The 24015-nt window shown below is 43.9% G+C and overlaps 1 protein-coding gene across 1 annotated transcript in view; it reads left to right on the top strand.

Annotated features, from left to right (window-relative positions):
- ATOSA (atos homolog A) overlaps positions 1-24015 on the top strand; it is a 116501-nt gene that overhangs the window by 48499 nt on the left and 43987 nt on the right. Inside the window, exon 2 of the mRNA XM_077468348.1 lies at positions 21310-21494. Within this exon, the coding sequence (XP_077324474.1) occupies positions 21310-21494 (185 nt within the window). The remainder of the gene's footprint in view (positions 1-21309; positions 21495-24015) is intronic.

The raw sequence follows: 24015 nt of genomic DNA, 5'->3' as shown, positions 1-24015 counted from the left end.
ATAACATAAAAATTTAGCAGCAGCAGGAGGAACGGGGGCGGGCTCTTTCATGAGCTGACAGGTAGGGAGGGGAGGGGGAAGAGCAGAGAGGAGAGCAGACAGGAGACCTCGGATGAAGGCGGCACATAAACTGACCACGGTGTCAGGGCTCAGCAGCCATAATGAACTTGTCAGTGTACAGAGGGGAGGGTAGAAACTGGCTGGATCGACCAGGTATTTCAGGGTAATACAAGGGGCCAAATTACTTAGCACAAACCTATTTTTTAGGGTAACAAATACTTTAAATCTGACATGTATGGTGCTACTTTAGCATTTAACATCAAAGCAGTATTCGGGATCGTGCACACTGCAGCTCAAAAAAAAGCTGCTTTTACAGGAATTTGAGCTTTTATTTCAGCTTGAATAAGCTTTGTGTTTTCTTGGGCTCTTTTACATGTTTTTTTATTGAGCTTCTTTGCACTCCTTCCAGCTTTTTTTGAGCATAAGCGTTTTTTGCAGTGGAAAACCAGCCACCATGTTGGCACCCCAGCCAGTCTTCGGATCAACTCCCGGGTGCTGCCACCATTTCTAGTAAGGGAACCAAGGCAGTGAAGCCTTCCGACTTCGCTGCCTTGGTTCCCTTACTAGGAATGGTGGCAGCACTCGGGAGTTGATCCGGAGACCGGCTGGTGTGCCAACATTGCGGGCTCCCTGGACAGGTAAGTGCCCTAATATTAAAAATCGGCAGTTACAGTATTTGTTTCAATTTTTTTCACCCCGGGTTGGACCTCCTGTCTGTTTTTCCAAAGAACAAGCTCTTCTGCAGATGTATCGGTTTACAGGGATGAGACAATTTACTGCTGACAGGGCTGTTTCCAATAGTCATCATTTTATCCCAAGAGGGGAAAAAAAAAGTTTGCTGTAATTGATTATAACGTGTTAACTGGAGTTTAGCTTCAATTTGCTAGTGGTTCTAAATCTGCTAGTAGATCTAACACTGTCCTCCCCCACAGACTGACAATGCTGCTGTCCAAAGGTGTCCCCTGTTCACCTTCATCCAGAGTGGGGGCACCATACACATGATCAGAATATTGTATAAATGCTGCTTTCAAAGCAATCGTACTATAATCTGATCGTTGGTTCACAGCTTTTACGCCAAAATTTTTTAGAAGGGGCAAACACGAAAATTTTTCTCAATTCTCAGATACCAGAATTTTCGTACTTTTAGTAACCTCTTCATTTTTTTTTTTTCTTTTTTTTTTTTTTTTTTTTTTTTAATTTTTGCTACCCTTATGTCTCCTATTCATTCTAATCTATTGGGTATCCCATCTCGGTTATCCATGGAGACCATATTCCCTTCCATACTCTATAATTTCCTCTCCTTACGAACAAAGTCTTCTCTTTCCAAACTAATTCATTAATACTTTGGGTCCATTCTCCTACTGTAGGGGCACTATCAGCTTGCCATCTTTGCGCGATCAATCTGCGTGCCTGAAACAGGCATCTTACCACTGCCACCGTGACATATTTCCCTTCTCTTGGCTCTTGCCTATATCCCAGTACGCACAAGATTGGGTCCATTCCCAATTCTAACTTAAAGATCCTATTGATACTCGCCATCACTTCTCTCCAATATCGAAAGAGCTTCGGGCAGCGCCACAGCATGTGTAAGAGATCTCCCTGTCCCCGACATCTAGGACATTTGTCATCTGTTCTTCTACCCATCTGACGTAATCTTTTAGGGGTATAATAAGCCCTGTGCACCAGCATCAATTGTGAGATCTTTTGAGAAGGAGAGAGCGAGGTCACTGGCCCTAATTCCATTATTCTCCTCCACTGCGTATCTAAGATTTCTCCTAAGTCCTCTTCCCATTTCCTCTTCAAATTCGGGTGGTCTATTTCATCATTAGAATTCATACCTAAATGATTGTAAATACCTGAGATGGACCCCTTTATACTATCTGAGGTGAGCAACTTCTGAAGTGGAGGTATTTTGTCCCACGGTGGCATTTTCCCCCCAAACTGTGCTGCTAAAGCATGTCTTATCTGCACGTAGCTAAAGAATGAGTGTTGTGGTATATCGTAGACTTTTTTTAAGTCCGAAAATGTCCTTAAGACCCCTCCATCATAAAGGTGGATCAGTCTGGTTATACCCTTCCTTTCCCAAGATTTAATCTTACCGATTCTAAATATTTCAGGTAAGTTTTTGTTGCCCCATAGGGGTGTGGTTTCTAACAGCCCTGAGAAACCCATTTTTAATTTCACCGCTTTCCAAACCTTACCTATCATTTTAGTTATCGAATTACTATACTGAAAAGAGTCAGCCTCCAGGACCTCAGCTATAAACTCATGCGGGGCTCCTATCATTCTAATCCCTTCTTTTAGCTTTCTTCCTTGCTCCGAGTCGTGACCTGCCAGGTGCTGCATCTGCGCCGCCAGGTAATAGTTCCTAGGATGGGGAACAGCCAGGCCTCCTCTAACTATTGGCATCTGCAACGTCTGGAGTCGTATCCGGGCCGTACCCTTTTTCCAAATAAGTTCCCGAAAAAGGGTGTCTACTTTCTTAAACCATTTTTTGCATATCCATACGGGCGCATTATGCAAAACATACAGCAGCTGTGGCAGCCAGATCATCTTGATCAGGCTGCAGCGGCCCATAACTGAAAGCGGAAGTTTACTCCAGACCTCGCATTTGCACTTAAATTTATGCAGAAGAGGGATTAAATTTTTATTAATATATTGATCGGGGTTCAATGTCAAGTATATGCCAAGGTACTTCAGCACATCCACCTCTCTTACTCTTATCCCCGGGTACGGAACTGCAGCATCCTGGGGGTCGACTCGAAGCAGTTCAGATTTCTCCCAATTAATAGCCAGCCCTGAGAAGTTTCCAAAACCTTCTACTAAAGTTACTGCCTGCGTCAGAGATGGTCCGGTATCTCCCAAAAACAATAACACATCATCTGCGTATAAGGCAATCTTTTCCTGTCTCTCTCCGCTTCTTTGAAATCCCTCAATCCCAGAGTTGGCCCTAATAGCTATGGCTAATGGCTCTATGGCCAATGCAAAGAGCAGAGGGGACAGGGGACAACCTTGCCTTGTCCCTCTGCTCATTTCAATTTTTTCTGAGTACCTACCATTGGCCCTTACCCTGGCGCTAGGGCCATTATACATCTTTTTAATCCAGCCTATAAAGGTGGGGCCCATTCCTACTTTCTCCAACACCCGCCATAGGAAGTTCCATTCTAAACTGTCGAAAGCCTTTGAAACATCCAGGGACATTATGGCCCTCGCCCCTACATTCTCTACTGGGATCTGCATATTTAGGAAGGTTCTTCTGATGTTCATACTTGTAGATCTTCCCATAATAAACCCAGTTTGATCTGGGTGCACTAGCTTTGACATGAACTGATTCAGCCTATTTGAAAGTACTTTAGCTAAGATTTTTTCATCCGCATTCAGTAATGATATTGGCCTATATGAGGCCACTTCCAACGGGTCCTTATCCGTTTTGGGGATGACTATGATCGTTGCCTCTGTCATTGAAGCCGGAAGGTGTCTTCCTTCCGCTGAATCTGTTAAAGTTTTATGCAACTCGGGAAGTAGCAGTTCTCCATAATATTTGTAAATTTCTACCGGGAGCCCATCCGGGCCGGGAGCCTTATTGTTTGGCATCCCAGCCAATGCCTGTTGTAGCTCATTAATGGTTATCGGGGCATCTAAGATTTCCCGTTCCTCCTGAGTGAGGGTCACCATTTCTAAATTTTCCAGGAAACTATCCATTTCCCCCTGCTCCCCTGAGCCTCGTGACTGATACAACTCTCTGTAGTAATTTCCAAAAATTTCTACTATCTCCTCGCTCTTGTATGTTATCACCCCATTTAAATTTCTAATACTAGAAATAAGTGAGGGGGAGGAGTTTGTCTTAACCACCTGTGCAAGCAATCTTCCCACCCCCTCCCCTTCCCCAAAGTAGCGCTGTTTCACAAATATTCGTTTACTCTCTTCTTTTTTTACAATTGCTATTTTATAATCTTGTTGTTTATTTAGCCAGATTTTTTGGTTTTCTGGGGTTGGGTCCAAGACATAGGCATTCTCAGCTTCTAGAAGTTCCTTCCTAATATTCTCCTCCCATAATCTAGATTTTCTCTTCATTCTAGCTACCTGTTGGATCAAAACGCCCCTAATAAACGCTTTTAGGGTATCCCAGATCACGCTCATTGGGGCCGAGCCGGCATTAAAACCTATAAACTCTTTTAAGCTTAGTTTAACTTCCACTTCGTCCTTCATAAGTTCGAGCCAGAACGGGCTGATCTTCCAACACCCTTGAATTTTTTTTTTAATCCCCGTATTAAGCACGACCCTTAACAAGGAGTGGTCTGAGATACCCCTAGGCATATATTCTATCTTAGTTATGTTTTGTGCCATTTCCACATTTCCTATAGCCATATCTATCCTAGAAAGAGTACCGTGAGTACCTGAAAAGCAAGAGTATTGTTTAATTCTCGGGTGCCTCTCTCTCCAGAGGTCCATCAAGCCTATTTCATTCAGAAAGCAGCTCAGCCTAGTTTCACCTAGGTCCCTGGATCGCACCTTAGGGGGAAACCTATCGCAATTTACATCGAGGACTTCATTGAAATCTCCCATCGCAATAACTGGAGTATCCTCTTTATCCCCAATGAATTCCAAAAGTCTGTACATAACTTCCATTTTAAACGGCGGGGGTATATATATATTTGCCAGGATACAGCTACTGCCCTCCAGTTTACCATACAAAAAAATATATCGGCCCTGCTCATCTATGCTGACCTGGTTGCAGGAGAAACTCACCCCTTCCTTTATTATCACACTTACCCCCCTTGAGTAGGAGGAGTATACTGAGTGGTATTGTTGTCGATATTTCCTGCTAATTAACAGTGATTTGGATATATTGGTAAGGTGGGTCTCCTGCAAACAGGCCAGTCCAATATCAAATCTCTCCAGCATAGCAAAAACTATCGCTTTTTTTACCGGGGTACCCAGGCCCCTCACGTTCCAGGACCCGATGTTTATAGATTTACCCTGCATCGAATTTACCATCGGATCTAAAAGAAAACATACCTGCAGGCAAAGAGCGCCACACAGTTACACAGAGAGCAACTACATGATATTTATAGAATATAAAGTCTACTAGAATACCTATCTCTATTAAGTACACCCACCCTAGTGTCATATACAGTTTATATTTCTCTACTTTGTACATTAATAGCTCAGGGTTAAATTTAACCCCAGATATTATCTTATCATAGTGCTTTATGTTTATATACTTTCTCTCTTGTGCAATTATCCTGCGTCTATCATATTTTCCCTCCAGGGTACCAAAAGATACTGAATGGTACTGCTGTTGGTATTTCCTATTATTTAGCTGTGGTTTAGACACATTGGTTAGGTGAGCCTCCTGCGGACAGGCCAGTCCTACGTCAAATCTCTCCAGCACAACAAAAACCACCATTTTTTTTTTTTCCCCTCTTTTTTCCCCTTTTTTTTTTACCAGGGTGCCCAAGCCCCTTACATTCCAGGACCCAATATTGAGGGTTTTAGCCTGTAGCATCTGTACCATCAAACAGAAAAAAAGGACAAACTAACAAGCGGAAAGTGCCACGCAACCAAACAATGTACATAAACATAGTTCTTATAATATATAGACCCTACCGGAGTACCGATATACAAAAAGTGCTCCCACCTCCATTTCATCTTCCTTTAGCTTTTCCATACTTTATATATTTGCAACTTACAATTAAATTTAACCCTAGTTTGTGGTATCTTGTAGTTGTGTTTAGTGTTACTTTTCTTACTCACTTGTGTATTTATCGTGCTATATTCGAATTTTCCCTTCACGTGTTTACTTTTTTTTAACAATTTTCCCCTCCCATCCAACCCAACCCCCCCTCTTCCTCCCAAACGTCCTACCCTCCCTTTTAATACCACCCCCTCCCCCCCTTCCCTCCACCTAACAAGGTGCTCCCTTTGGGAGTTTAACGTGACCGAAACATCCATAACCCACCTAGTACCCAAACTCACAGACGCCACCCCGTTGACCCCCCCCCATCCTGCCTAAACTTAACTTCCATTTCCACCTGAAAATTTATCAATCAACATATAACCACCCCCCTCCCTTGCTATCTTCCCTCCCTTTCCCCCTGGCTACTCCGTAGGGACTCCTTATTAGTTTCCAGCCAGTTTAATGCCGCATCTGCAGAGTCAAAAATCTGTACCCCATCCGGGGTCATCACACGCAGTCTTGCTGGATATAAAAGTGCATATGATACTTTATATGACTGCAAAGTAGCTTTAATTGTCCGGAATTCCGCTCTGCGTCTCTGCAAGTCGGGAGAATAATCTGGGTAGAGTGAAATCCTTGAACCATTAAAGGAGATATCCCCCATCTCCCTCGACTTGCGCATTAATGTCACCTTATCCTTATAATTAAAAAGCTTCAGCAGCACGGGTCTGGGACGCCCTCCGGGTGGCGGTGCTCTAAAAGGAAACCGATGGGCTCGTTCTATCGAAAAAAAGGGTGAGAGACCTTCCTTTCCGAACTTGTCTACCAACCAGGACTCCAAAAATTTTATAATATCGGGGCCTTCACTTTTCTCGGGTAGGCCCAACAACCTAATGTTGTCCCTGCGAGATCTATTCTCTAAATCGTCCATTTTAGTAGCGTGACTGTCCAAGTGCTTTTGCATATTATTAACCACCGACTGGATTGGGCATAAGTCATCTTCCAGTTGACTAATTCTCGATTCCAGAGCGGTTGTTCTTTCAACTGCTTTTTGAATGTCTTGTCGAACTAACAATATATCCTCCTTCATTCCTGTTAGCTGGGCTGCCAAGTCTCCCAAGGAATGTTTACATGCGTTTACCGCCTGTAATACATCTTTCAGTGTTGGGGCCTCCTCCTCCTCATGTGGCTTGTTAGACACGTCTGACTCCAGATCTACTTGGGTACCCCCCTGGCTCTTTTTGCTCTTACCCTCAGGTACTAGCGTGGTCAGAGCGGCCGGTTGGCCTTGGCTTTTTCTATCGGCCGGACCCCCGTGGTGAGATTTAGTTTGTGTCGTCTGTCCTCCTTTTGTTGGTGTTTGGGCCGGGGTATGCGTAAACCGTTCTAATTTTGCTGCAGCTGACGTTGCTGCCTGATTACTTTTTTCCTTTTCTTTGGAGGAGCGGAGATGTTGTACCCCCGCACCCTCCTGCTGCGGCTGTTCCTCCCCTCTTCGCCTTGACATATTGACTTATAAAAAAGTAAATAAAGAAAAAAATTTTAACGAGGGGGCCAATAACACTTATGACACTAATGCTATATGCAGCCGTTACCCCAAATAAAGCAAAAGAAAAGAGAGACTTAGTATTAAGGCCTTTCGGACATTGCTGTAAATCCGTGCTGCGTAAGGAAAGCGAAGAAGAAGGGGAAAGAAAATACAAAAAAAAAAAAAAATATTCCTGTGTTTTCTTTTTCTTTAAAAAACGTTCCTAGCTGTATCGTCCGTAGATGCGTTTACGAGACATTTAAATAAGTGTGGGTATTCAGTTGTACAGTTGCACTTAGGGAGGCAAAGCTTAATAATTTTTTTTTTTTTAAATATCACTGGAATATCATTCAAACAGTTTACCAGAGAGATCTTATCATCCTGAGAGATACCGAATCTAGTAGCAAACCAATAGATAGCAGTATAGGCATGTGTACTCTTTCAGTTCCGTCAGCAAAAAAAGCATAGAGAGGCATAAGGTTACATCCTACTGCCTAGACTCCTGTATACCAGAGAAAACGAACAAATGAAGCTGCTACTACAGTTCGTTATCCGGAGAAATCATTTTTTCTCACCTCCAGAGGGGCTATTCCCAGGCTATTTTCCCCAACAGGGGGTACTCACGGATACCAAAATTAGCAGCTGGCAGATACCGGTGTCTTCGCTCGTACAGCGCCCGGGAAGTCCTCATCGGCCGGCATGTATGTCGGTGCCTCCACTCCTGCACTCGGATGGTCCGCGGCCAGCGTCGGCTTACATCAGGATATCTTCGGCCGCTGTCGGCTGGCTTCGGCATATACCGGCGCTTCCACTCTCCTGGAGACCTCCGGCGAACCTCATCTGTTCCTACGCAGCCTGTCACTCAGACAGAACGAGGGAGAGACAGCGTGGCGGCGTCTCGCTGACCTCAACCCAGCCACATCCTCACTCCTCACGCCACGCCACGCCCCACATACATCCGGTCACCTCCCAACCTCTTCATTTTCAATATGAGTCTAGTATGCACAAAAATATAATTCACCTGAAAAATCTCAGTGTGTACTCGGCTTAAGGCAGGCCATACATGGTTCGAATCTCAGCTGATTCAGCAGAAACTGTGTATGGGCAGGCTGAATGTACCAGGTTGATTGATCACCTTGGGTACAACCAGCATGGTGGGGTTTACCTTCGAATATCGCTAGCGGCTGATATAGCCGCTAGTAATAATCGCTGTCTCCCAGCGGGGACGGCATCCCCTGCCCTTCTCTGCCCCCACTGGGAGAAGACAATGGCCCGGCAGGAGGGATTCCCCATCAACACTGTCTGTTGATGGGGGAATCGAGCTAATTTCTATCCTGCAAAAATAAAGTTGCTCCGTATATGGCCGGCCTAATACTGGAGGTATGTTACTGGCCAGATCGCCAGGTGAAATCGGAGAGGAAAAAAAAAACTAAAAAAAGAAAACTAATGCAGCTACATCATCTACTGATTGGTAAGCTTCAATATATAACATTTTGTGTGTTAATACCGCTTTAACTGTTTACTACGCACAATCCCCTTTATAATGTTCCTCATGCCCTGCACTGAGAATATGTGGATAAAGGTCAATTGGCAGAACCAGCAGCTGTCACTGGAATCTCACAGGGGCCAATCAGAAATGTTCCAGATCATGTGGTTACTATATCATGGTGATCACCTGGCATTGTTGTATGAGAAGTCTGGAGTTGGCCGCCTGACTTGTCTTGTCTCATACAGAGAGAGACACTGTGACAGGAACAGTCAGCTGGTTGTGGCTGTTAAAGTGCAAGGCAACCTGTAAAAAAATAATCTTAAAAGATTATTATAAACTTTCAAAATGAACAGTGCATTTTTTTCACATTTTATTTGTTAGCCTTTTTAAAAAAAAAAAAAAACATTGTACCAAATAAAAGCCGTATATGTTTAACTAAAAAAACAGGGTAGACCTTTTTAGAATTATTGTCAAGTTAACCCACTTATGCAGGGTTAATGTGGGGGTCCAGGTATCTGTGACCACCATCATAAAAGGATTAAATCTGCCCTACCTTTTTACCCCGAGGAACCCTTCAAATAATTATCAGGTCTCCGGTAACCTCTGCTAAAAAGGATTATACCTACAGCTTATGCTACATTAGCATTATCAATAAGTTGAATGTTTTAAATCTAAAGAAGTATGTGGTCTAACTAGCATATTTACACACCGGGTGTATCATTAATTTTTAGTTATCTTGAAATGAGTAACAAGTGCAGAAAAAGGCAGACCATAAAAATTGTGGTTAATGGACAATGCCGAAGGGGCCGACTATTAAAATACAGTAGCCACAGTAGGAGATTGGTCGATCCTTGATGTTTAGCCCACAGGCTGAATGAAAGAAGTCCGTGTTTGGCCATCCTAAGCCCACGTACACGCGGTCGAAGATTTTGCCAACCAAATCCGTCGGATTTAGTCCGACGGATTATGTCCGAAACTGTTGCATACACACGGTCGGGCCAAGTTGTCTGATTTAGCGGTTGCCAAGAACGCGGTGACGTAATTTCGTTACGATGGGACTACATTCAGGCTAGTAGCCAATAGCTTTGATGTAGGAATTTGATCTGAGCATGCGTGGCACTTGGTCCGATCAAAATTCGCTACACATGATCGGATTAGGTCCGACCGGCCCAGTTGGTCGGGAAATATTTCCAACATGTTGGAAAATTGGGTCCGACGGAGATTCGGGCGGAATCAGTCCGATGCATACCACACACAGTCAGATTATCTGACGACACGGTCCGATAAGACGCATTCCGACGGATTCTCCGACCGTGTGTACGCGGCATAAGGATCCATGATTGAGAAACACTGGGATGTGATAGCTGTGGCCAATCCCAGTAGTAAACAATGAGCCGTGCATGAAAGATATTTTTTATATATATATATATATATATATATATATATATATATATATATATATATATATATATATATACTTTATTATTATTCATAGTTTGTAGACTCTAACTTTTTCACACAGACTAAATGATAAATGCTGATTTGGGTTATTTTTTTCCAAAGAAATGTAGTAGAAAACACTTTGGTCTAAATTTATGAAAAAAGATTATTTGCTAAATTTTATAACCGAAAAGAAAAACTCTTTTTTTTTTACTTCTATATAGCCAAATGAAAACCATCTGATGATTAAATGCCACCTAAAGAAAGGTCTATTTGTGTGAACAAAATGATAAAAATTTCATTTGGGTACAGTGTTGCATGACCACGCAATTGCAAGTTAAAATGGGTAGCAGAAAATGCTCTGGCCATGAAGGGGGTAAAACCACCTGGAGGTCAAGTGGTGAAAGGGTAGATGGAGGAAGAAAAACTAGATGTCCAGAATGTAATGGCTTCATATGAAGGCATCTACATTTAGTGACATTTACTGTATATGTGAATGTGAAGTTATCTGTCAAATCTACGAACTGGCTGAGGTTGTAACCCGGTCTCTCAGCCCTCTGAGCTGCAGTCTGTGTGCTTGTCTTTATCATCTAAATATAGAGACTTTTTAAAGCATGTGCTGACCTTCCACTGCCTTCTCACCTTTATCTGTCAAATCAAGAGGCCTTGTGTAGTCTGTACAAAGAGTCATCAGTTCTGGGGCTGAACCTGTTCTGTCTGCCTATGAAGAGCTCGTTATTAGGGAGCTCACTGGCTGTATTCAGCTTGAAGGCAGTGAAACTGTTAACCCATAGGCAATGCTTGTGTGTGTATATACAGCCCTTAGGGTAACAGATGGGTAAAACAAGCGCCTACAGGATTTTCCCGTCCATCCATGAGTGGTTTGTGATTGTGTGCAGTAAGCATGATGTGAGTGAGCTGTAAAGGATTGTCCTGTTCACATCTTTATATGAATCATCCAGAATCATGTGTAATGCAGTTAATCAGAGTGAAGTCATTTTATTGAACCTTTCCCATATAAAAACACAAGCTGCTCAGTTTTGCAGTGTCAGTCATTACAGAGACTCTGGATAAACGCACACAAAAAAAAAATGCTCTTACCTGTCCAAGTGCCCATTTGTAGACTCCCAAACGATCTTCACATCCAACACATGCCAGGGTGTGTGATGCTTGCATTCCCCTTCACGCCATCTCCCAAACCACAGATTTATAACAAGCCAACATATACTATGATAGTAAAAGGATGGTACAGCCGCCGCACACCTATCCTGACCATGTAGTTGGCAGGTAAAAGCAGCCTCTGCTTGCTCCATCCAAGCTATGTACCCAACGTGTTTCGCCCCACCTGGGGCTTAAACATGGCTGGGTGAAATGCGCTGGGGGGATGTGGCTTAGATGAAGCAAGCCGAGGCTGCTTTTACCTGTTAATTACACAGCTGGGATAAGTGTGCGGGGCCCGCAACATCCCTTCTTTTTTTTTTTCTTTACAAAAGCTTGGCTCAAGGGAAGAATTTCAATAGATCGCAGCGAGGTAGCTGCTCTGCTACGCACGAGACCCTGACCCAGAATCAGGTCGTCTACGAATGATTTAGCACCGGGTTCCCAACGAACTCCGGGAGAGAGGCGGCCCGCTTCCGTCCATGCTTCGGTCCCGAGGCGAGTGGCACTATGCAGCGGCCCCCGCCCCGGCGAAGGGGTGGTGGGGGCCGGCTATCCCAGGCCAACCTGGGCTCTGTGGCACTGCAGTATCATCACCTTTAGGGGGGATTCTGACTTAACGGCGTTCAGTCATAATCCCACAGATGGTAGCTTCGCCCCATTGGCTCCTCAGCCAAGCACATACACCAAATGTCTGAACCTGCGGTTCCTCTCGTACTGAGCAGGATTACTATTGTGACAACACATCATCAGTAGGGTAAAACTAACCTGTCTCACGACGGTCTAAACCCAGCTCACGTTCCCTCCTTAAGAGAGTCATAGTTACTTTAATAACATGGCGTGTTTTGAGTTGGGACAGACTCACCCTCAGCTCGCACCTTTTTCGCAGAATCAACCTACAGTAGCCCAAGCGGGGACCCCTAAGCTACATTCAAACCTACATACAGTATATATGTATGTATTCTTTCCAACTAAGCCACAGTGCCACGCTTTATTATATTGCAACCAGCTATAGGTAACTGTGGGCCTTATAGCCCACCAGAATGTTCAGTGGTTTCTGGTATTGCAGGGCTGCAAGGCTCAATGATAGACATTCAGTGGTAGTGATGCTTTTATAAAATGACCAGGCATTTTACATGTCTGCAATGGGATTAATATCACCCTAAGCAGGCTTCCAGCCCTTGTAAAGTTGACATAAAACTGTGTCACAGCTTAATTTGCTTGACGTTATCAAGGTCTCATCTTTTATTGGATGTCTTCTCCACGGATGAGGAGGAGGTTGCCCGGAAGGTTCAGACGCTTCTTGTGAATCGCTATCAGTGGTAGAAAAAAAAGAGAAAAGCAGCGCTGGTCTCAAATCCCTAAATACACCCCCCAAACCGATGTCTAATATTGTGAATATTATTGATGACTGCCGTAAATGCAAACCCTAAATATAAATACAGGGCAAAAAGTACCTCCTATAATACAAGATGCAAACAAGCAAGGTGCTCATAAGACAAAAATGTATATAGTTATAGATAAATATAATAAAAACAATGTTTAGAAAAACGTATTGGAACAATTGAAAAACCAGTCCATAAATAAAGTGATCCAAAAATATATAAAGTTCATCAATCCCAAAACTGAATCTCAGATGACTTTGATATCAAATGAAAATGTGAATTTGCCACTCAGTGTAATCCGATATCAGTCACACTACACAAACTCACCAGAGTTAATGGCTGGTAAAATTTATAAGCCAGCAACTACACATTTTAAAGTGTTAGTAAACCCACAACCGTAAAATCTGACTGTATAAGCAGCATAGCATGCGTGTTATATTCATTGTGGAACTTAAGGGGTTAATCCTCTGCTTTGTGTAAAAAGACCGTTTTATCCTATATGCACAGATCCTCCCTCCTGCACTGTCTATCTGGGCAAAGCCAGCTAACACAGGCAAAGTAGGCGACCTGCACATGCTCAATTGTGTCTTTTATGCTGGAGAGAATGTTTTTTACTTGTTCTCAAAGCCAGGTCACATGATGGTGACATCACACGTGTGGGCATGTATACAGGCTATAGTAAAAAAAAAAAAACTCCTCCTTCCTGAACACTCAGCTCTGGAGCAACTGTGCAGTTTATCGTGCAACTGATATACAGATCATCCAAAAAGGTATATAGTGGCCATATTTTAATTTAAAAAGATTTAGAAGGTGTGGGGGGGTGGTGGATGAATTATTTTCATATTACTGGGTTTAGTAACACTGGATATAGAATAAGAGCCCTTTCACACTGAAAGCACCCGGGTGTCGGCGGTAAAACGGCTCTATTTTTAGCGACACTATTCGGCCACTAGCGGTGCAATTTTAACCCCCGCTAGTGGCTGAAAAAAGGGTTAAAACTGCCCGCAAAGTGGCGGTTTGCCGGCAGTACGACGGGGCTGCCCATTGATTTCAATGGGCAGGGACGCTATAGGATCAATGTATTCACCGCTCCTTCAGTGCTGCAAAGAAGCTGCTTGCAGGACTTTTTGTGATGCCCTGCCAGCGGAGCGCCTCAGTGTGAAACTACTCGGACTTTAACACTTGGTTTGCAGTTGAGGCTTTTTTCAGGCGCTATGCAGGCTCTATTTTTAGCGCTGTAGCGCCAGAAAAGCACCTCCAATGTGAAAGGGGTCTAAAAGGAGACTCCAATAGTGTAATACCGTTTGTCTTTTTTAAAAGACTACATTAAAATAATAATAAAATGATTTGCTCACATTTTACAAGTGTCCAACCCGCACTAGGGATAAAAGCATTTGTATGTACCAGTCGTCTCCGACCACTAACTCGATAAGCTGCGAGTACGATCCTTGTCAGCATGATGACGTCAGCCATTCTCGGTGGTAGGCTGACATAAATGCTTATCGCAATTTTCCAATCCGAATAAGCTCCAACATTCAATTTTCCATTTTCCTGACAGCTGCATGTCAGCCTACCACTTTGTTTCCACATTGCAAGTCACAGCGAGGGAAAAAAAATTGTTCCTGCATTACTTTTCTGTGTCTTCCTTACGACATGAGTGCCATATATCACAAAAGTCTCAAGGAAGTCATTTTCTTTGTCTTCTCTTTGGTACTTTGGCTTCAACTTCAAATGGTTTTTTAAGTTCAATAATATGAGTCCCACTGTGTTATGATTGGTCAAAGTCGCACTGGAAGTTGTTGCAGTGTGAACCAAGCCTGAGGCTCTGTGCACACCTTGGCGTTTTTGGGCATTTTTCGCCCAACAAGACAAATCCCATTCATTTCAATGGCCCCTGTTCACATCTAAACGTTTTGTCATCTGAAGCAAAAAGCCCGAAGCTCAAAGTACAGGAGCTTCTCTTTTGGCAGCTTACCTGTGTGTTTTCTGCTTTGAACATTGGTGACCTTTTTGACCTGTACAAAATCTCGCCACTCTCTGCCTGAAAACAAAATGCCAAGGTGTGAACAGAGCCTGATGCCGTGTACACACCGGCAGAAAAAGTCAGACGGAATCTTTTCATCGGTTATTCTGATCGTGTGTATGCCTCATCTGACTTTTTTTTTTTTTTTTTACGAAAATTCTGAGGGACCTAGCAATGGAACATGTGTTAGGAATTGGTTCCTTCGGAAATATTTATCGGGAAAATTGTCTGTATGCTGTTCTGACGGACCAAAAACGACGCATGCTCTGAAGCAAGTACGAGACGGAGGCCATTGGCTACTGGCTATTGAACTTCCTTTTTCTAGTCCCGTCGTACGTGTTGTACGTCGTTGGTTCTTAATGATCGGACTTTGGTGTGATCGCGTGTACGCACAATGGTTTCAGCGGAACTCTGTTGGAACACCATTGGAAAAACTTCGGAGTTTATTCCGACAAAACCCAGCCGTGTGTGTATGTGCTGATGACCACCATCTTCTATATTGGACTGTTTTTAATAAACGTTCCCTCTTTACCATAACTTTTTTTAATTGATCCGTGAACGTTTGTCAGACTTTATCCATAAATTTGCTTTACATTTGTTTCACTAATTTTGTGAGATTTACAAGCAATTTGGCCAAGGAACTGTTAAGTGGCAGAACAAAAGCCGCATGGTATGTTCTCCAGCTGTAGGAATAAGTACCTCTGTGTAATCTGGGAGTAAGCATGCCAGCTGCTTCATCTGCGGAGGGCTGTCTGTTAATTCTTTGTACTAGTTTAGACTGGAGCTGGTACAGTAACAAAGACACCTCTGTAGTGTTGTGAATTCTTCTGTCTCTTAAAGGAAGGAGCCATTTTTACACCAACCTTTCCAGCACACAAATATTTTACTCATTTTGAAGAAACCTTTTTTTTGCCAGATTATCAAGGTTGTTTATGTAACAAATGCAGGCTGTGGCTGCAAATTCAATTCTACAGATTATATTTTCCAGTTCATGCATTATTTATAACCTTGTTTATTGCGTTCTATGCCTCAAAAACAGATATTTAAAGCCACCACCCTCCATATTTTTTTTTTAATTTACCTTCACTTTATTTTTCCCTGGTCTTCTGCATAATTCAAACGCTTGCCTGGCTAGTGAATCCAGCTTTGTTCTGCCATCATCCACCGCGCTGCTGTTGCACTGGATCCCAGGTTTCCATTTTCCTTGCTGACATCTGGAGCCAAATGCCTAAGCTCTTGTACACACGGTTGGACATTCTGACAACCAAATCCGTTGGATTTTGTCTGACGGATTTTGTCTGAAACTGTTGCATACACACGGTCGGACAAAGTTGTCGGAAAATCCGATTGTACATAACGTGATGACGTTATTTCGTTACGACGGGACTACATTCAGGCTAGTAGCCAATAGCTTTGGTCTAGGAATTTGATCTGAGCATGCGTGGCACTTTGTCCGTCGGAGTAGGCTACACATGATCGGAGTATGTCCGATAGGAGCATTTTGTCGGAAAATTTTACCGGCAAGTTGGAAAAGTTGGTCCGTCGGATAACAGTCCGACGGAGACCACACACAGTCGGAATGTCCGATAGGACACATTCTGTCGCAATCTCCGACCGTGTGTACAAGGGCTAAGACTAGCCATACACTGTGCAAATTTTGGTGGTTGTGGTTTCAGGAAAGGATTTTGCATGATTCCCCCGTCAACACAGTGTTGACGGGGGAATCCCTCCTGCTAAGTAATTGTCTTCTCCTGGACAGGGGAGGGAGCCATCCACGCTGGGAGAAGACCACCGTGATTATCACTAGCGGCTATAGCAGTTGCTAGCAATAATCGCAAGAGAATCCAGCAGGCTGGTTGTACATTCAGCCTGCCTATTAATGGTTTGAATTTGGGGCAGTTCCTGCTGAACCGACCGAGATATGAACGGTGTATGGCCAGCCTAACCCTGGTCCAAGCAGTTTGGCCCCCTGATGATGCGCTACCGGGTATGTCGGCTTCTCTTTCAGCTGTTTGAAAACTGAAGCATCCTTGGATATGTAATGTGTATCCTAGGACAGTGGTCACTAACCTTTCAGACCTCACGGACCACTAAACTTTGTTTCAAATCCCGTGGACCACTAACCTAAATTTTACAGGCCTTATACACACAATGCTCCGGCTCTCTGCCCCCCTCCCCTGGATCACACTGCTGCCTTATACACAATGCTCCAGCTGTCTGCCCCTCTCCCCTGGATCATACTGCTGCCTTATACACACAATGCTTCGGCTCTCTGCCCCCCCCCCCCCCTCCCCTGGATCATACTGCTGCCTTATACACACAATGCTTCGGCTCTCTGCCCCCCCTCCCCTGGATCACACTGCTGCCTTATACACACAATGCTTCGGCTCTCTGCCCCCCCTCCCCTGGATCACACTGCTGCCTTATACACACAATGCTCCGGCTCTCTGACCCCCCCACACTGCATCACACTGCTGCTTAATACACACAATTCTATGGCTATGCCCCCCCCCCCCCCTCCCCCTGCACTCTGCATCACACTGCTACGCAGACTCATCGTTGGATTTCACCTCCTTATCCAACCATGTGCTGGGAACTCTGTGCTCCCTCCCACAGTCTGTGGTCAGCACTGCCATTGGAATTTCCCCTCCTTCACCTCCCGCTCTCTGCACTACTCCTAGCCTCCCTCTGAGTTCACAAGAGCTACAGCAGAGGCATCGGGTATCCATGCACACTGACAGTATTGACTGCCAGAGCGGATTGAGAACACTGGAAACACTGGGTGGTATACATCCCCTGGGGGCCACCAACATTTTCTCGTGGTCCACTGGTTGGCGACCGCTGTCCTAGGAGGCTTCGGAGCACAGGAGACCTTATTCTAGCTTGGAGAATGGCAGCCTGGAGGCGGACAAATTTAAAGAATAAAGTAAACAAAAATTATTTTAACATTGTGGTGAGGTGGGTGGAGTGAAATTATACCTAGCTCATGTGGACATCTGCTAGGTGGTTCTAAACCTCTGATATGAAATATGAACAACGGATTTCCCTCTATAGTGTTTACTTGTCAAGTGTCATTTGCGGCATTCCTCTGCCATTAGCATAAATCACTCCTGAAAAATTTGGTGGATTGATAGCCTCTAATCACTTGGTTCCTGTGAGTTGGGGGGCGGGTGTCCTTTCCCTCCAATCAGCTCTCAGAGCTCTCCTCACTGAGCTCTGCAGAGTGTCATTTCAGCTCTCCACCCTTTTTATTTATTTATTTATTTATTTATTTTTCCTGAAAGCGCAGACAAATTTTATAAATTCTTTAAATGCAGAGGACAGGAGGCTGTAGATAAACAGGTGAAGCCTATGTAGGAGGATTTGTTTCATTTCTGTGCATCACTTGAGGGTAGTCACTTCACTGGGTATATGAAAGGGTTTACAACCACTTTAAAGTTTAAAGTGTTTGAAATCTTTACTCATGTGAAAAAAATAAAAACATTTTACAATATGGAAATGTAAGTTATTAATCACTATGAGCTTGTTTAAAAAAAAAAAAAAAAAAAACTCCTTTCCCTGGGCTCAGTAAAGCAGGTCATATCATCGTTGTAGCTTCTACAGTGATGCACGGACTTGCTGATGGGCGTGTTCAGTGCATCTGTTTTTTCTTTTAAAAAATTATTAATTTCATGCATTAAAAGAGGTGTGTGTGTGTGTGTGTGTGTGTGTGTGTGTGTTCAAAAAAACAATCATCTTGCCTAGGTGGATGTAGCATTCATCTAATGCTATATCTGTCCCCCACCGCCTCTAAGACTGTGAACTGAGCGATCAAACACTGCTGAGCACTCAGTCTTCAGTGAACAGATAGACAGTGACTGGAGCGTGGGCAGTGGATGGGGTAGGAGCAGAATCTCTCCAGTCTGGACCGGCTGAGTAGGCTAAAGTCCACTGTCGGCTGAATCTGGGTCACGGAAGTGCAAGAAATAAGCGCACTTCTGTGATCCACAGGAAAAGTAGGGTAGCTTTGGCCATACTTCTCTAATTCTTATAGAACTGCATTTATTTTTATTTTTATTTTTTTTTTAGATCTGTTTAGAGTTTTAGATTTAAATAGCACTTTTTTTTTTTATAAAGGTCTATACTTCTGACAAAAATAAAGGCTAGCTAGGGAGGAAAGAGGGAAAGAGATTTTGTTCCATATTAGGGACAGTTTGAAGCTATGATATTGTGTAACGTTAGCCAGTCTGGTCATCTTTTAACCATACTGACAAACATAATCTGTTTATATATAATCAGTTTAATGTGTCTGATCCACGTAGGTCTGGATATCACAAATTCCACTTTATTAGACATCACTTTGCTTCATACATAGAGATGGGGCCTTGGGGGCTGCTCCTGTACCATATAGCACTTCATAAAATCTTGTACAATTCTAGTAGCTCCTGGCTGTAATACTGCGTACACACGACCGGACTTTCCAGCAGACTAGGTCCGATGGAATCAGTCCGTTGGAAAATCCGATCGTGTGCGGGCTAATCCGATCGTTTTTCACACAAAAAATCCGATGGACCTAGAAATAGAACATGTTTCAAATCTGTCCGACGGACTCAATTCTTATCGGGAAAACCATTCGTCTGTATGCTGGTCCGACAGACCAAATACGAGGCAAGGGAAGCTATTGGCTACTGGCTATTGAACTTCCTTTTTTAGTCCGTCTTATGTCATCACGTTCAAAACTAAAAGACTTCCGAACGGACTTCCGTTCGTGTGTGGCCAAATCCGTCGGAACTCCACCAAAAGTCAGTTGGGAAGACCTAGTCTGCCGGAAAGTCCGGTCGTGTGTACACGGCATATATATATATATAATAAATTTTATTACTAATGGCGGCGATCTGAAATTTTTATCGTGACTGCGACATTATGGTGGACACTTCTGACACTATTTTGGGACCATTGTCATTTATACAGCGATCAGTGCTATAAAAATGCACGGATTACTGTGTAAATGACACTGGCAGGGAAGGAGTTAAACACTAGGGGCTGATCAAGAGGTTAAGTGTGTCCTAGGGAGTGATTCCAACTGTGGGGGGGGGGGTGGGCTACCACTGACATGACAGCGATCACTACTCCCGATGACCGTGAGCAGTAGATCCCTGTCATGTCACTAGACAGAATGGGGAAATGCCTTGTTTACATAGGCATCTCCCATTCTGCAGCTCCCTGACACGATCGTGGGACAGAGGTGGACATCGAGTCAGAGGGTCCCGCAGACACATTCACACTGCACGTGGTGCGCGCGCCCGCTTGCTCCCCCAATTAAAGGGGATGTACAGGTGCGTCCACCGCTGCCATTGTGCCAATGTATATCGGTGCGCAGCATTCAGCAAGTGGTTAAAGGAGATCTAAAGTCACAAAATACACTGTCATTTTATAATATCAGTAGTGTCATAAAAATACAAACAATAGTTATTTTTGACAATCCTATATGAGCTTACTTGTAAAATCTCCTTTCATGTTGTGAGAGTTGCCTGTCTGCCGGTCATCTTTCCACAAATTCATAGATTCCCAGCATGTTTTGTGACTGCCTCTGCTTTTACTTTCAATTTCTAAGGACTACATGTCCCATGATACCTTGCTGCCTGCAAGCAGTGATTCCTGTACTGACTCCGCCTCCTGGACCTTCTCCTCCCAGCAGCTCTGTAGTTCAGGAGGCAGGTTCTGTGAAATGTGTGGCACGGCAGTGCCTACTCACAGGGCATAGTGACTATGAATTCAAGGAACTTCTTCACAAAGGACTTTTTCAAGATTGTTTGGAATAATAGGAGTAGGCTAGAAATTGAAATTCAATTAAATTTTAACCATAGATAAGCTTTAATCCTATTTTACTATACCTGGGGTTGAATTGCTACATATTACACCCTCCCAGGCCGTTCTTCAGCTTTTGCTTGCAGAAAGTCTAGTAAACAGGCTTCTAATGGTGACCTTCATTAATTACATTTGTGAACTTGTTTCCTTAATAATAATAATAATAAAGTAACTTGACATGCTTTGTTGTTACCTATACAATAATAATAATGTGGTGTCTGTCTGCCTGGCATCTATTGCAGACTCAGTAGTTCCTCCTTCTCTGCTCCAGGCAGAGCTCTCTCCCACATGTCTCCTAGATCAGTGTGCGGGAGTGACCCCGATTCACCCTTCATCATACCCACGTTTCTGGCCCATTCTCATGCCCATGAAATAAGGAATGTGATCCCTGTGCTGGTTGTTATTGGTTCTCTAGTTTACTTTATTACAATACTAAACCTGTATTAAAGAGTAACATTCTGGCCTTTATTTCTTGTTTGTGTAGATAAAATAAAACCAGATGTTCCAACCGTTGTAACACATCACTGATGCCAGGAACATATTGCAGACTTTCTGGCAGTAGAAAGGTTTTTGTGAGTCATGGTGATTTTTTCAATTGGAGAGTTCAGCTTGGTGACTTTAGCAGTGAGGTTCTTGTGATTTAGAAATGCTCTCCTGACTGACGTGTATGCCAACTGCTTTTTATTTATTTTTTACTAGATTCCTTGGATGAATTCTTTGAGTATGAGGCGGAGGACTTCCTGGTATACCTGGCTCTACTGATTACAGAAGGGCGCACACCTGAACATTCAGTAAAAGGCAGAACAGAAGGTCTCCACTGCCCTCCAGCACAATCTAGTCAGCCTGAACCCAACAAGCATGAATGCAGTGATAAATTGGCCCAGGTGAGTCCGTTTTACCCCAATGCCAGCACTTGCATTTGAACGTGTGAATGTTCTAAAAAGGCCTAATAACTAGGTCTTATTAAAAGGGTCTAGTTATAAATAAGGCCTAATCGCAATGGATTTCTGTTAAGTGATGGAGAAAAAAAGTGGATGTGTTGCCTACAATAATCGCACTACTACTTCCATTTCATCAAGCAGATTGTCCTAGAAACCCAACCGGGCAAAAAAAGTTTTCCCATGGGGCTGTGTCCGCAATGCGCATGTCAACTGCTTGTTTTGTCTAGCGACGAGGCGAAATCCGATTTACTCACCCAATCCTTTGTTCCATTGGAAAAAGGTGCTTCCCCGTGGTCCAGCACTGGAGCCTGAGCTTGATGACGTCGGGAACAGTCCACAACTCAAGACTGCTGGAGCGCGGGGGAGCTGAGAGGATCAGAGGATTAGGTAAGTAAATCTCCTCTGTCCTCTCCTCTAGACAAAAACCAGAACCCACTGCATAGGAAAACCTTCTTTTTTTTTTTTTTTTCCCTGGAGATGGGCTTTAAAGGAGAAGTATAGCCAAAGGTTTTTTGGCCATACTTTACCTGTGGATCACAGAAGTGCATACTTCTCCTATGGATCAGCCGGTCCAGGCTCGAGAAAGATCCCAACCTTAGGTTTGGGATCCACCCAGATGCCTGGAACGGCACCTGGGTCAGCCTCTCGGTGATCCCCTGAGAGCCTGAGCAACCCCCTGCCACCACCTCCGTAGTCCAGTGTTCCAGTGAGCGTTGGAGGAGAGAGCAGCTGACTGACAGTCACTGCTCCCTGCTCAGAGCGGAGGGGAGAACGAAGTGATCAGTGGTGCTTCATCACTCAGTTCTTACTACAGAGCCTGCGGGGGGACAGATGCTGCATCCACCTAGGTGAGTACATATGTTTGTTTTGTTTTTTAAATCCTGAACTTCTCTTTTATATTGCTTGGGCAAAATGAAGAAATATGCCCGTTCCATGTTTAAATCTGACATTTTAGAAAATATTTGTTTGTAATACAGTACCAAACACAATATTTACCTGTAATGATGGATATCCCATGTCCTGCAAGCTGCTGCTTTATGCAAACAATCTTTCTTTGAGGCTGCGCTTGATGCCCCACGCGATCTTCTGGTGCTGCAGGGGTAGCAGCAGTGACTGCAAATGTCAGTCATTGCTCGCCCACATGCACCTTTCTGCCTCCCAGCCATTTACAGAACTTGCACGACTATTGTTGCATAATGCAGTGTGTTCTGTAAATGACGAAGGAGCTGATAAATTACAAAATTGCTTCTGCCAGTTCACAAATATGGCTGGGTAGGATAAAGGGGTGAGTGAGCTTTGCAAGTTCGTCATACTTTCACTCACTGCTGTCAATCCCTTAAGTATCAGAACACCATGCAAGGCAGTTTCCTACAGCATTGGTGAAAGATATTTACATGAAGCAGCAACTTGTAGGACATGGGATACACACCATTACAGGTAAATCATATGTATGATGCTGCATCATACCCCCCCCCCCCCCCCCCAAAAAATACAAAAGTTCAGCTTTCACAGGCATTTCCGAATCTTTAGTGTACCATGATGTAAGTTCTGGTCACAGCATGCAAGTGCTCAGAAAGAACGTAATGGTTACATAGTTAGCCAGGTTGAAAAAAGACACAAGTCCATCCAAAAGATTGTGTAAATGCATTATCGATATAGATTATTCAAAGCCCTCCAACCAGGATGGATGTGAACCACATAAACACGCCACAAGTCTTACAACATGAAATTGACTTAAGTGTTCCCTGGTCTGCTGATCGGTAAACCAAAAAAATGGGGGGGAAAAACATTCAGGTAGGGGAGAAAGCTCCTCATTGGTTTAGTGTTATTTACTGAGCAAGTTTGGTAAATGCTTGCGACTTTACTACCTGAGGTAAAACCCCAGCCATAGGACATCCACTTGGCTTAGTCAGGACGTTTTCTGCTGCTTGATCTGGCATAGGGTTTTAGGATGTGCCTTATGACATATGGTACAGATATGGAGCAGCCGGCATTGGCTGTAGCTGCACGATTCTAAATTAAAGTTATTGCAGATGGATGCTCCCCCTGCTGACAGAATGGGGGGTCCAAACTTGTCCCGGAGTTGGAGGGCAGGTGAAGAGGGCGTCTAACTTCTATCGTGGCACACCAGTTAGCGGTGGGGGTGGAAGGCTGGCAGCGCAGAGTGGTGAGCGTAGGCTGGTGAAGTGGAGACAGAACCACTCTGTCAATGAGGCTCCAATCCGTGCCCTCTTGGAACTGCGTGAACCTGGCTGCTGCTTTGGCCAAGAATGAATAGTGATAATCATAGAATGAGAACCCCTCCCCCCCATTTATAGCCCAGGTCCACCACCGTGTGGAGATACAAGTCCAGCTCTTCCCTCCTGGTGGGGCTGGCTGAGCACAGGACATCCTTCACCATCGCAAAGGTCAACGCAAACTCTGTACTATTTTGCGGTTGAGCCTGGAGTCTTTGGCCTTAGAG

The sequence above is a fragment of the Lithobates pipiens genome, unplaced genomic scaffold, assembly GCF_037356315.1.
Source record: "Lithobates pipiens isolate NorthernLeopardFrog02 unplaced genomic scaffold, aLitPip1_a1.2 Scaffold_8, whole genome shotgun sequence".
Taxonomy (NCBI): domain Eukaryota; kingdom Metazoa; phylum Chordata; class Amphibia; order Anura; family Ranidae; genus Lithobates; species Lithobates pipiens.
Note: the sequence above shows the minus strand (reverse complement) of the source record. Positions and strands in the feature narration are given on the sequence as shown.